The sequence below is a fragment of the Xyrauchen texanus genome, chromosome 48 (assembly GCF_025860055.1).
Source record: "Xyrauchen texanus isolate HMW12.3.18 chromosome 48, RBS_HiC_50CHRs, whole genome shotgun sequence".
Lineage (NCBI taxonomy): Eukaryota > Metazoa > Chordata > Actinopteri > Cypriniformes > Catostomidae > Xyrauchen > Xyrauchen texanus.
This window is the reverse complement of record NC_068323.1, coordinates 7,044,513-7,057,717: the sequence shown is the minus strand read 5'-3', so window position 1 is coordinate 7,057,717 and position 13,205 is coordinate 7,044,513. Positions and strand designations below refer to the sequence as shown.

Here is a 13,205-nt window from a genome sequence, read left to right as displayed (position 1 = left end):
ATATTGAGTTTTGTTTAGAAGCCAATGAGACAAGAATGGGATGTATCCCAAGAGATTAAATTGTGCAACTGTGGTCTTTAAACATTTTGTGGTATGTGTGAGAAGGTCTATTGTGAAGATGGCACCTGAAGTCCTTGATTGCCCTCTTTGTAAAACAGTTCGTAATTGATGATTCCCTCTTTCTCGAAGGCTGGTTCCCATGTTAGCTTAATGCTTGTGTCTGAAACCTCACCAACCTGGAAGTTGGTTGGCTGTCCAGGAACTACAAACGAAGCCAGTGTGACAGTTAATCAGACATAAAATACGCTAGACAAACAGTTCTATTGCAGTATAGTATGTTTGGTGAAAGTGTCTTAGAAAACATTCATCTCGTGGTAACTGGATTCACTACTTTTACCAGGTTACAGCAAAGTTGCTTACACTTTGGCACACTCAACACTGACGATGGTCATTCCTAATTACTTATTGCTAAACTAGCCTTTGCTCAACCAACACTGAAAACTGACATTTACAATCCCAAAACTTGTTAAATCTTTGGTTGACCGAACAATCAAAATGGATATTCCCAATCGCTAAACTTACCTTGCTACTTCTATGACTCACCAAACACTGACTACGGGCATTCTCAACCATTAAACTCACTTTACTACAATTTTGGCTAATTTAGCACTGAGAAATGACATTTCAAATCGTTAATCACTAAATTTAACTTGTTAAATCTTTGGCTTATTGAACAATCAAAATAGATATTTTCTTACGTTTCTACTTCTTTGACTCAGCAAACATTGACAACGGGTATTCTTAATCACTAAACTCACTCTGCTACATCTTTAGCTAATCCAGTAATGAAAACGGACCTTCACAATCGCTAATCACAAAACTTAGCATGCTACATCTCTGACTCACCCCACAAAGATGTACACAGATGTACATTTCCAATCGCTTAACTCAACAAAGATGTAGATGTGCATTTCCAATCGTGAAGTTCAACATGCTTACATCTTTAACTCACCTAACACATACAACTGACAATTTTAATCACTAAACTTACCTTTCTACATCTTTTACTCACCCAGCACTGAAAATGCACATTCCCACCTTCAACTCAACAAGGGACATTCTCAATTGCTAAATCTTTGGCTCATTCAACACTGAAAACAGACATTCCCAGGTGCTAATCCCTAAACTTATATCTCCACATCTTATGCTCACCCAACACTGATAACTGAGACTCCCAATTGCCAAACTAAACTTGCTAGCTCTTTGGTTCAACCAATACTGAAAAAGGACACCTGTAATCAATACACTAACCTCCTTGAAGCACTTTGACATGAATGGGATCTGAGAAGGGTCCATCTCCTACTGACGTGAAGGCCAACACTCTGATGGTGTAGGTCTCTGAGGGCACCAGACTCTGAATGGTGGTGATCACACTGTCCTGGACATTGTGGATCTGCCACATGCTCATGGGTTGAGACGGATCCATGGTATAGTAGACCCGATAACCCTTGATCTGTCCATTGGGTTCCTCGGGTTCATCCCAGCGCACCATCACGGTGTTCTGGGAGATGATACGGGCTTGGATATTTCTTGGTGGGCTTGCAGGAGCTTGTTCCCCAGTTCTAGCCTCAACCGGTTCACTGGGTGGGCCCTGGCCAATAGTATTGAAGGCTGACACCCGGATCTCATAATCTGTGTTCGGAGAAAGTCCTCCAATACTATAACGAGTGGTTGTGATGGAGTCCACAGTCTCAAACTTGCTCTCGGGAGACTTGGCACGATACTGGATGATGTAATGTGAGACTGGCTCAGGGTTGCCACTGTCCCAAGTGATGGTGATACTGGTGGCGGAAGTTTCTGTTACGACAGGTGTACCAGGAGGTTTCGGCAATGCTGCAGTGGGGAATACGAACATACCAAAGGCTTAAAACTTCAACAAAGAGACCTGGATTTTATGTTGAGCTTGCAACACTACACTCAATAGATGTGATACTTCCGCCTAATTTCTATTGACCAAAGAACCCCTTAGTGACTTTGGAGGACTCAAACATAAATCATCTTGGAGGACTCAAACTTTAATGACTTTGGAGGACTGAAAAGGATTCTTACACTTGACGATGATTTGAGCCACAGCCTCGATGATGCCCAGGCTACTCATGGCCACACAGGTATAGTTGGCCGACTCGCGGATGGCATTTAATTCCAGAACGTTCCTTCCTACTGGCATCTCATCTTCAGGTGTCAGGTCCTCAGAGTTAAGCATCCACTTGACGTAGGGCATGGGTGAGCCCACAGCGACGCAAGTGATGTTGACGCTACCACCTGGCATGATCTCGTGGCTCGTAGGGAGGATGGAGAATCGTGGGGGCACGCGTCGAACTGCGAAGGGGCGGAGGAATGGCAACAAGAAAAAGAGAAAGAGAAAGGTAACAACACATGCCGATGAAAATTTGCCTTTCTTTAGAACGTGCATGTCATCTAAATTCACAGAACTGCTTCACCAACAATATAGATTGACATTTAAGCAACAAATTCATAGCAACAAGGTTCCATTGACCAATCTTTGACCCATCACAGCACAATTAATTACACAAAAATCTATTATGAGTTTCTCATCTTTAAAACTAGTTCTCTATATGACCTGTATTTATATTAAACAAAATAAAAAATATGAACAGGCAATTACTGTATTACTTTATAAACTAAAAAACTAAAAACTAAAGTTGTACTCTACAGTGTGAATAGAAACTGCTCCCCTTGAAGCCTAAGGGTGAAAGAGTAAAGTTTGTAAATTAATTGGGAATTTTTTCAATTCTGCCTGTCCTAAAAGAACCCACAAATGTATGTCTGTATGCATACATTGGTACATATGTCTACTTGTAACGTTAAGCCACTTAAAGATGGACTAAAGATGAGAATCCTTAATCAGATTTTTGTGGTTGAGAGTAAATCTAGACAAAGCCTTTTTAAGATCTGACACGCTTCCATTGATAGATGCAGCTGTCATCTTCACAGACATCATGCAGAAATAGGTAGAGGTCAACCAAAGAGTAAATGGAAAGAATAAAACCAGAGAGAAGAATTTGAGATACAATGCATAGAGGAATATAACTGAAGGGTCGCTAGCATGCCCAGACAAAGACAACTGGAGACAAATAAAGAGAAATATAAGAGAATAGAACTCGAGAAAGAGGAGAAAGGGAAGGGTTGGGAGAAGGAACGAGGGGGAAACCCACTTCAATACAGAGAAAGGCTTTTTTTTATCGAATCTAGCCAATATGATGTAATGTGACAGGATCGTACTGTCACATTGCAGTCCTGGCCAGACGTAACACAAAATGTACAACGGAGATGACAGATTCAGTCAAACGAAGTCAAAAATAGCTGTCGGTTTAAATCAACTATCACACATGTGAAAAAGAAAATCCATGAAAAAAATGTTACCAATTAAAATGGACTAATAAAGGACACATGATTGGTGCAGATGCTAGTCTACGATGGGGACAACAATGAACCTCAACTACCGAGATGCCAAACTGACACAAGATTAAAAATGGAGGCACCGTTAGGGTAAAGGGTCTAGGTATAGATGGATATGAATTATGGGATGAAGTTGGCCAGGTTGCGGGAAAAGGCTCTTTTCAAAGCCTATCTGGCTCGTACATTCTTGGTAACACTGCTTTTCTGGCACGACTCACCCAATTAGCACTAATGGACCTTAATTGGGGTAGATGTGAGGTTTCGACATGAGGTGAGAGATACAAGTACAAATCTTTCAATAGGTTGTACATCTTATGTCCACTAGATGCAAGTTTTTGGAAAGAAGTTTTGACATTTTTCTCAGCTGAACGATCAACACCAAAGTACACGACTGTGCAACGAATTGAACTGACTGTACTTCAATCTCTAACGGCTTCCTTTTCATTTCAGCAAATTTAACATGGCATCTACTTTGACTAATGGTCCATATGCTGAGGTCTAAATGCACCCATTTCAGGTACACGCCTGCATTCTTAAGTAAACACTAAAACAGTTGTTATCCTTCCAAAATACAGAACATTAACTTACAAACAGATTTCAGGTAAACTGTGCTATCTGTTACGTATGTTACTGTAAGTTATACGAGTCCGTGATGAGGGGTTTAATTACATTTTAGGATTGCGCCAAACTTTGGAGTTTGGTTTTCCCAAGAATTGTCAATGTAACCGTTGCCCAATTGATGTTGGTGGATGCAATGACAATGAAACAGGAGGTAAGGTGGTGCTGGGTGTGACCTAACATGGCAGGTGGAGAGGGAGTCATGCCTCATTTACATTTGGCAAGAGGAGGGAGGATAGGAAAAGGGTCAACAATGGAGTTTAAGGTGCTGGGGCTAGCTCAGAAACAAATTAAACGAATTAATAATAAAGGAAATAATCACACATAGACTTAAAGAGGACAGATACGACAGGTAGAGACAGGGCACAAGGCAGGATGAGAACTAGGCTGCAAGACAGCAAACGGGGGCACGGACAGACTATAGGACGTACACGGGGGCAAGAGACGGAAGGAAAAGAACACGGGGCGCAAGATGTGGGGGGAGGGACAGAGAAGACCGTAACCCTGGCCCAACTTGGGTAAAGTATGGCGCTTTGTGGGCTTGACGTCTCACACATTGGGGCTTGAAATTCAAGATTAAACTTCGACCATAGTCTCGGAATAAAACAGCTAGCAAAGAGGACAATATCTCGTTTTCGAAATCTGATGGTTCAGAGTTTAGAAAAAGACAGCACGCTAATTAAAGTATCAGAAAAGTGACGAGTTACCATGAATGTATTCACAATTTTAAAGATCCAAGTGCGACGGTAAAACTTGGTTGGACTCCAGAGGGTGATAATCACATTTCAACATTTAAGTTACGAAAGCCAGTTCAAGTTAACGTTATGCAGTTAATCATGTAGCTTATCATTAACATCTATTCAACATATTTATACATCTTAATTTTGAATATGTATCCACTTTGATACCTATCTGTTTACAAAATGTATAATATACATTTAAAGGAATGTTTCAGGTTCATTACAAGCTCTTTTGACAGCACTTGTGGCACGATGTTGATGACAAATATATATATGTGTGTGTGTTTTCACAATATATCAATATAGATGAAATCAAAATTATTCAACCCCCCTGACCAGCAATCTGGTGATGTGAATTAAAACACATCAACTTAATCCTCAATAAACAGTCAAAGTAAGTTTTTAATACACATTTGAGTGATTTTGAGAACAAAGAGTTCGGTTAATCCAAATTTCAAAATAAAAAATAACTAATTCTCTCCACAAATGTTATGTCAAAAATATTCAACCCCCAAAGTTAATCATTCGTGGAGCATCCTTTATTCCTTAATAACATCAAATAAATGTTTCAGGTAAGTGTCCTCAGGCTTCGGACACCTCTCTATTGGAATCTTAAAGCTTCCCGCTCATTGACATTCTTTGGTTTCTGTGCTGCCGCTGCTTCCTTGAAATCCCAACAAAGGATTCAATGGGATTTTAATGATGGATTGAAAAGGCCATTCAATGACCCATCCGTGAACCAGATTTTAGACAACTTGGATGTATCCTTGGTGTTATTGTCTTGCTGGAAAGTCCAGTGAACATAAGCTAAAATTTTAACTCTGAAGGCATCACATTTTTGCCAAAATGGCCTGATACCATGGTGTCAGTCACATAGTCAGGATAGCCGTTTCCTACAGCTGTAAACACCCCCATAACAGGACTGACCTGCCTCCGTGCTTGACTGTGGGGATGTGTCGTTCTTGTCATCACCTTGTCATCTTACTCCAGATGTACTGCTGACCCATGGGTCAAAAACTCATTTTCAGTTTAGTCACACGTGTATAAAACCATCTTCCAGGACTCCACAGGACTTTCCAAATTACTTCTTGAATATTCAAGTCAGTATTTCCCTTGGTGAGGTTTTGCTTTCTTCCACACCCCAAGAAGGTTGCTGTTGTACCACATTTAAAAAATATATGAAGGTTGCTGCCAAACTTTGTCTATTGGAAATTGAAGCGCCTTGGATAATCTCCTATAATAGCTTTTGAGACAGCTTATTTTTAATTGCATTTTTTGCATAGAAATACATTTTTGTTTACAATGCTAAACTTACATTTTAAAACTTAAATAAGTCCCATTGTTGGGGGGTGAATCATTTGAATAATTTTGATTGCAACTATATATATATATATATATATATATATATATATAAATCATTTTTGTGGCTATACTTTCAAAACAGTGTGTATTGTGAAACATTTATTGCTTTCGGTCCATTGAAAGTGGATAATTGTAAGCGATTTTGTGAACTATTACAAATAAATTAAATAATTTTTATTTATGCCAAAAACCTTAACTTGTGTTGAGACTGGAACGCTCCTTTAAAAGTGAAAAAAGCTAGAAAACATCAATAACAACAACAAAATAAACACTGAAACGACCCCCTAAAAAGTGCATATTCAACAAAGGTGAAAGGGCAGTCCATGTATCACAACATCATGCATGACTGTGTTTGCAGAAATGACAAGAACAAAACTATTGAGACTGCTACAGTCAACACATATAGCTCCAGCATGCAACCCCACCCAAGTGCAATTTCATTATTTTTGGGGGGAATACACACAATTGGTGAATTTGTCACAGCACACACATAAAACTGTGCAACCTACTGCAATGTGACAATAACAAGGCAAGGGAATGTTGTGTAGTGTGGATTGCTAATGCAAAGCCCCATTCGAAAACTGTGAAATTGTGGACTTAGTGTTGATTTTAGCGGAAAGTCTGAGGAATGCGCTGAAATGTATTTAATTACGGTAAAATGTGTTAAAACATAACTCAAAACAAATTATGATGAATTCAGATTCATAACTTCCCACGATCGCATGTTGGACTGTAAGCTTTGGTTGTTGAATGAATGAGGGCTGCAGCCTTTCACCTTTTGAATTATTCATAATCCCAAATTTCCATTGGTGCTCTAGTTGTACGCTCAAAGCCTTGTCCGTTTAGCAGCACTTGATTCTTTTTTCATTTGAACTAGATTAAAATCGAAAGTTCGACTTAACCTGGTCATTTTCTAAATGGAGCAACTGTCTGAAAAGAAGTCTAAGGCAACAAAGGATCAAGCAGATGCGGCTTCAATAAACTGGCGAAGAGCGAAATTATAAGAGGTTCTAACGTCTTCAGATACATGTCGGCATTTATGGCTCACACTATCAATTCATCGGCCTCTCTTTGCTTTGAAATGCCGATGCATGAAGTCAAAGTCCTGACACATGGTCCTAAAGCTCAAATCCTGACGTGAGATGTGAGATGGTACTCTCTTGCTGTGATATTCGGAGGAATATGGTCAAAGAAAATTCCAGTTGAATGGACATGCTCCTCATTCACTAAGACCAGGAGCCCAGCAGCCCGAACGAGTGGAACGAGAGCAATGGAATGCAAAAACCAAATCTCTGAGGTCCAGAGTCAAAAATCCCATTTCAAGCCCGATGTGGAGAGAAAGACAACTCAAGAGGTCTTACGGCGGACAAGGAGAGAGGCAAGTCAACAGAGAAAGGCCAAACAGTGCCATACTCCTTTTACTTCTCGACCAGGACATGGATGTTACGCTAAACGAACGTTTCGAAGGCGGACATTATCGGCCATTTTGGTGAGACAGTCTGTCCGGCCCCAAATTGAAGGGAGGGGGAAGCCAAAATAATGTGCAGCCTTTAATGTCACCTTGAAGCTAAGATAACACCCTGTTTGATGTCCGAGACCCATAATAATCCATTTCACTTGAAGAGAGAGGTAGAGGCCATTTGCATGCAGTCTGCAGAGGTTCGCCACATTAACATTCACACCTCTGCCACTACAATGCAAATCGCTCTCTGCAAGTGTTTCAGAGGAACCAGTTCCAGTGATGGAAGCAGGGACGGCTTCGTTATCCTTCACAACCCCTGATTATAGGCTTACTATGAGATTGCATGAACAACCTGCCCCTTTACGACACTGAACAGTTGTAGCCAATGCCCAAATCCGCCATTTTGTTCATTTGGATGTGGTTCAAATTTATCCTCCATTTCGATGTAGTAAATAGGGTGTGATTTAGCTTGCATTTCTATTTTGACATCAAAAAGCATGACACTGCATGCAAGGACATGCAAAATAACCCAAGTAGTAGCAATTGGGGAAGTTCACATGCATCTTCATGCGCATTCACCACATTGAACAAATCCATTGACGTGTCGTAGCATAACATAGCCTAGCATAGCATATCATTTAGAGTACAGCCCAGTTTTCCAACATTTCTCTGAGTTTTGTTGAGGTTTGGATTTTGTAGTCTAGAATATGTTCTAATTCCCTAAAAAGATTCTGGGATCCTTAACCTTTTTCCTTTGACACAGCATTATGTTAAGCTGAATGGCGGAACGTTTGAGACCTTCATTATCAGGCGGCAACAATGAAAGATTAGCGACGCCATTGAAACAAGAAGAATCACCATTTTCGTTATTAATTCGGAACAAAATAGGAGAGAGCTTCTGTTAAGTCCTAGCTCTGATAAGTCGAAGCTCAGAGGGGGATTTCAGCATACAGAGGCAATTAACATCTACGCCTATCATTGCTGAGATAGAAAGCAAGAAAGGGGACATCTAAAAAAGTTGCCACTCCTTTAAGATGTGTGTAATTTCGGTGCCACAAGTGGCAACAAATGGAATTGCAATCTGTCTGCTCAATAAATGGCCTGAGTTTGGTGCGGTATTACCTAGGGCTGGACTGGGAAGAGAAATCGTCCTGGGATTTTACATAGCAACTGGCCCAAAAGCGGGGGTGGGGGGGGGTTGTTTTGTTTTGCGGCCTGTTTTGCGGCCGACCCACCGGCCCGCACGGTTCTACCGATGGCCAGTCCGCCCCCGATCGACCCCGAAGTCCATCAGCCCACCGGAAAAGTGCCTGGTATGCCAGATTACCAGTCCAGCCCTGCCTGTATTGTTGACCAAAGGAAGGCGAGGGGAGTGTTTGAAACGTATAATTCTAAACAAACAATTCCTGCAATTTTGGTCAGTTTCGGTAACTGCGCAGAAAATATCAGCAGCGGCATTACAATAATAAAAACCATTGGCAAATGTTCTTGTTTTTAGCTATAAAAAAATGTATATATATATATATATATACACATTTATATATATGCTCAAAACAAGAAATTTGTCAATGGAGTAAGAAAAATGTACTTAATTTAAGATTTATCCTCATATAAAGTCATAGCTTAAACAGTTTTGCTTCTCAAGTAAATGCATCTTGATTCAAGCCCATATAGATATTGTTCAGGAAAACAAGACAAAATTAATGATTAAGGAAATGCTTTCTGCAGTGCAGATATATAGTAGGTAGCAATAAGGATGTATCCGTGGAAAAGGGGTATGAATGTCACTATGGGAACAGCTGGATATGAAAAATCTTGCTGTCAATAAACGTCAAACCCTGAGAGACAGTGTAGCAACAAAGCACACTTCATTATTTATACCCCCAAATCATGCTGGGGGCTGGCGTGGAGACTACGCCAAGCAGTGTTGGCCACCCCTCCCGACAACACCATGTCTGTAAAACTTAATAATTCAGAAAGCCATTTTGTCTCAGGCATTACGAGATCAGTGCCAAGTGAAGCAGGGGTCTTGTGATTTGTCATTATCTTTGACAGACAGACAAACGCCCATTTAAAGCCCCACTTTCGTTGAGGAGGGCGTACATTGGGGGGAAGTTTTATGCCCAGGGGAGGGAGTATAAATCGGCATCGTTTTGCCCCTAGTATGCCATTCACACGAATGGATCTTTCTGCTTGATGTCCTGTTCTACAGCTTCAAAAAATCCAATTGGTGAATTTCAAATGCATGACAGTAAGAAAATGGTCAAGTTGTCCATGTTTTCCGACATGGGCGGCTGTGGGTCAGGTGGTAGAGCGGGTCGGCTGCTAATCGCAGGGTTGGTGGTTCAATTCCCGGCCCACATGACTCCAGATATTTTGTCTTGTTTTCAGAGAACTCTTACCCTATTGGCAAGCAGTTGTTTCAGAGATTTAGTTATATTTCTCTGAAAACAGGATTGAATATCTGAAGCCATTCTGCTTCTCCAGTAATGTTTTTTCATTTTAAGGATTTTTAGAATTTTTTTACTAGAAAATAAGATAATTTATTTAATTAAATGGATTTTTTTTTTGCAGTGTTTCTTGCAACTGCAATTGGAAAAGTGGTAATTTTGTCTTGTTTCCCTTTAAAAATATTATTAAAAACATGCTAAATTTACAGTAGTTGAGAAGCAAAAATGGTTAAAATATTAAGACTAGAATTATAGAATAATATATTTTTTAAGCATAAATGTTGCAATTTTGCAATTACAATTGAGTCTGTTTTATGCTTTAAAATTGGAAAAAACAACTAGCGAATAGTCCGGGTTTCTTTCCCCTTTGGCTAATAGTTTTTCATGTTTTAAGCATTAAACCAACTTACAATTTAGTCAGTTTTATGATTTAAATAAACAAAAAGCAATAAGCCAATCGCACAATCTTAGTCTTGTGTAAAGGATATATAGATATTTTTACTGAAAATTAAAAGTATAAGACATAATATCTTAGTCCAGCGAAACTCACTTTTAGCAATAGAAATCACTAGACATCAGTTGCTTACCGAAGGATTAGTATAGAGGTGCTCCAAACTACGTTTTGTTCCAATTTGGGGGTTTTAATAATGCACGTCATTACGCATTGGCAACGTGAAAGCAATTCAAATATTTGCTGGCGCCGAGGGACCGAATGAATGCTAAAACCTGCTTTGAATGAGCCTGCGTACTGCAAAAGGGCAAGAGGCAGTCAGTCATCTTGAGAGACGATTGCTAGCTAGTTGCTACCGCGCAAAAGTCTTGTGTTCACGCGGGGCGGGGTGGGGGGGTGGATGGTTGTGAAATACAGAGATCATTATATCTGCTACCGATCCATGAGGCACAAAGAAACGAATTAGTGGAGTGAATTCGCAACCAAAACAATCACAGCTAACCAGGTTTTGTTCGCTAGCTTTATTTCAGATGCCAGGAAAACTGCTGTAATCTCGTTTAGAAATCCACAATGGTTATTTTGAAAGCAGTCATGTTTCACAGGACGAGAATGCACAGAATTACAAACCACATCTGACAAACCAATAACTACAACATAAGTTCAAAACGAAATGAAACTATGGGCACACACACAACAAAAACACCACAATACAATGAGCAAACTAAATGAGCTACCAACAAAGGCTTAATTCGGGATACGTTTTCATTTGGCGTAAACAAAGAAAATTATTCAAAAACATTTCACAAAAACACAGGAATGCAACAAACACAACAGGCAAAAGGAATTTCGTCTTGAGGCATGCATGCGCAGTTACATTCTCCCATCATGCAGCAGGCTGAGGTACTTTTTTTCCTCCATGACAGCATGTGCAGCATTTTTGATTTTCTTTGGGCAAAAGCAATACCAAAGGATGCAAACGAGAAAAGAGGCCCCACAATGCAAACTTAAACGTAAAAGAAAATCGAACCCGAATTAGCGGGTTTGCTACTACTACTTTTTTGTTAGTTTGTTTTGCAATTAAGTACAATTTTTCCAAGAATGATATCTTATTTAGCAGGATTATTTTATACTCCGAATTGCCAATGGTCTATCAATTAAGGTTCAGCTTTAAATACATGTTGATTTTCGCTTTTAATGTGGGTTAAAAAAAGTGAAAAAAGAAAAAACACACCAACCTTCTCGTAGCTCTGAGGGATGTTAAGGGTTTGATGCAGAACACAATGACATGAGGAGAAGAGAAAATAGGGGAAACAGAGAGAGAGTAAAAAGGGCCACCTCAAGGCTTTCAGCTATTTCCCCCGATGCTTGACACGCGTTTGTCACGTGACATGTCTGCTGCGTTAACCAGCTTAACCCCAGAACACTTTGATTCACCCCAATGGTTGGCCAGCTAGGAACAGTGTTTGGTCACTGGAGTCATTCAAGGATGTTATAAACATTGTAAAATCACAAGGCCGTTAGCCACCTGAGGAGCTTCCACTGTGGCTTTAATTACAGAAACAAAACAGACAAAAAACAGTAACTCAATAAAACAACCAAAAGTAAACTTAAATAAACCAACAGTACAAATAAAAAGGACGTCTTTGGCATTTAAGATGGCTGGCTCTTTTTTTGTCAGACTTACAGGAACAATTTGAACATTTTTGCATTCATAAATGTGGTCTTACCACAATAAACAGTAACAGAACAGAATAGTCTAGATGCTAAATTCAAGTGTGGCTCATTTGAGAAATAAAAGCATTTAATTGTACTCAATAATTATGCTTTATAAGAAAATCAAAAGGGGATGATATACAGTTGTAGTGCAGTATGAGGATCAAATTTGCATGTGGATGAAATCACCCAGTTAAATAAATCCCAATGGAAAGTTGCGAATCAGGTAAGTTACTGAACATCTATTACTGTTTAAGGTCTTATAAAGCATCTTTCAGCTCTTTAATATCAAGTAACTGTTATTTTACCACGGTGAAGGGATGGTTTAGGTTCAACGTGAAGAAAAGTTCCTAACCCCCTCCAATCGGGGCAAAAGTGTTCAATTGACTTGCTAAAATATCGCCCATTTTACAATGGTCCATCCAATTCGATTTGAGAGCCGCAACGATCAGTTTCACATTTCATGTAGAATCTGCAAGTCCTTTGTCAATGCTGAACAAAAAACACCTTAAACCAGCTGGTTTGCTGGTCTTGGCCAGCTGACAAATGCCCCCAAACCCTTCTAGAACAAGGGGCTTGCTTGACCAAGATGGGAGACCAGCTAAGACCAGCAAACCGAGAGTTTTCAAACTTAAGACTACAGGAAAGACATATTCCCTGACACTGACTGTTAGTGCACTAGTAGGCAGCCCGTCGTCTTGAGATGATGGAGATATTACATTAGTTGCATCTGCATCTCTAGTGGCAGAACAATAATAACTATAATAATGGAAAGCCAACTCCCTGACCCATTTCATAATGTAACGGCCAGTGAATAATTTATCCGGAACAAAAGTTATTTGGTACACAGCGGGTAAATTCCCATCCCATACGCTGTCGTTTTAATATGCAATACATAAATAATACATGTGCAAAATGCATCTGCCTAG

At 39.8% G+C, this 13,205-nt stretch overlaps 1 protein-coding gene across 1 annotated transcript in view; it reads right to left on the bottom strand.

Annotated features, from left to right (window-relative positions):
- Positions 1-13,205, bottom strand: part of LOC127639434 (receptor-type tyrosine-protein phosphatase S-like) — a 191,540-nt gene that overhangs the window by 72,225 nt on the left and 106,110 nt on the right. The window contains exons 9-11 of the mRNA XM_052121448.1: positions 2,110-2,379; positions 1,312-1,893; positions 126-262 (exon numbers count right to left, since the gene is read on the bottom strand). Of these exons, the coding sequence (XP_051977408.1) occupies positions 126-262; positions 1,312-1,893; positions 2,110-2,379 (989 nt within the window). The remainder of the gene's footprint in view (positions 1-125; positions 263-1,311; positions 1,894-2,109; positions 2,380-13,205) is intronic.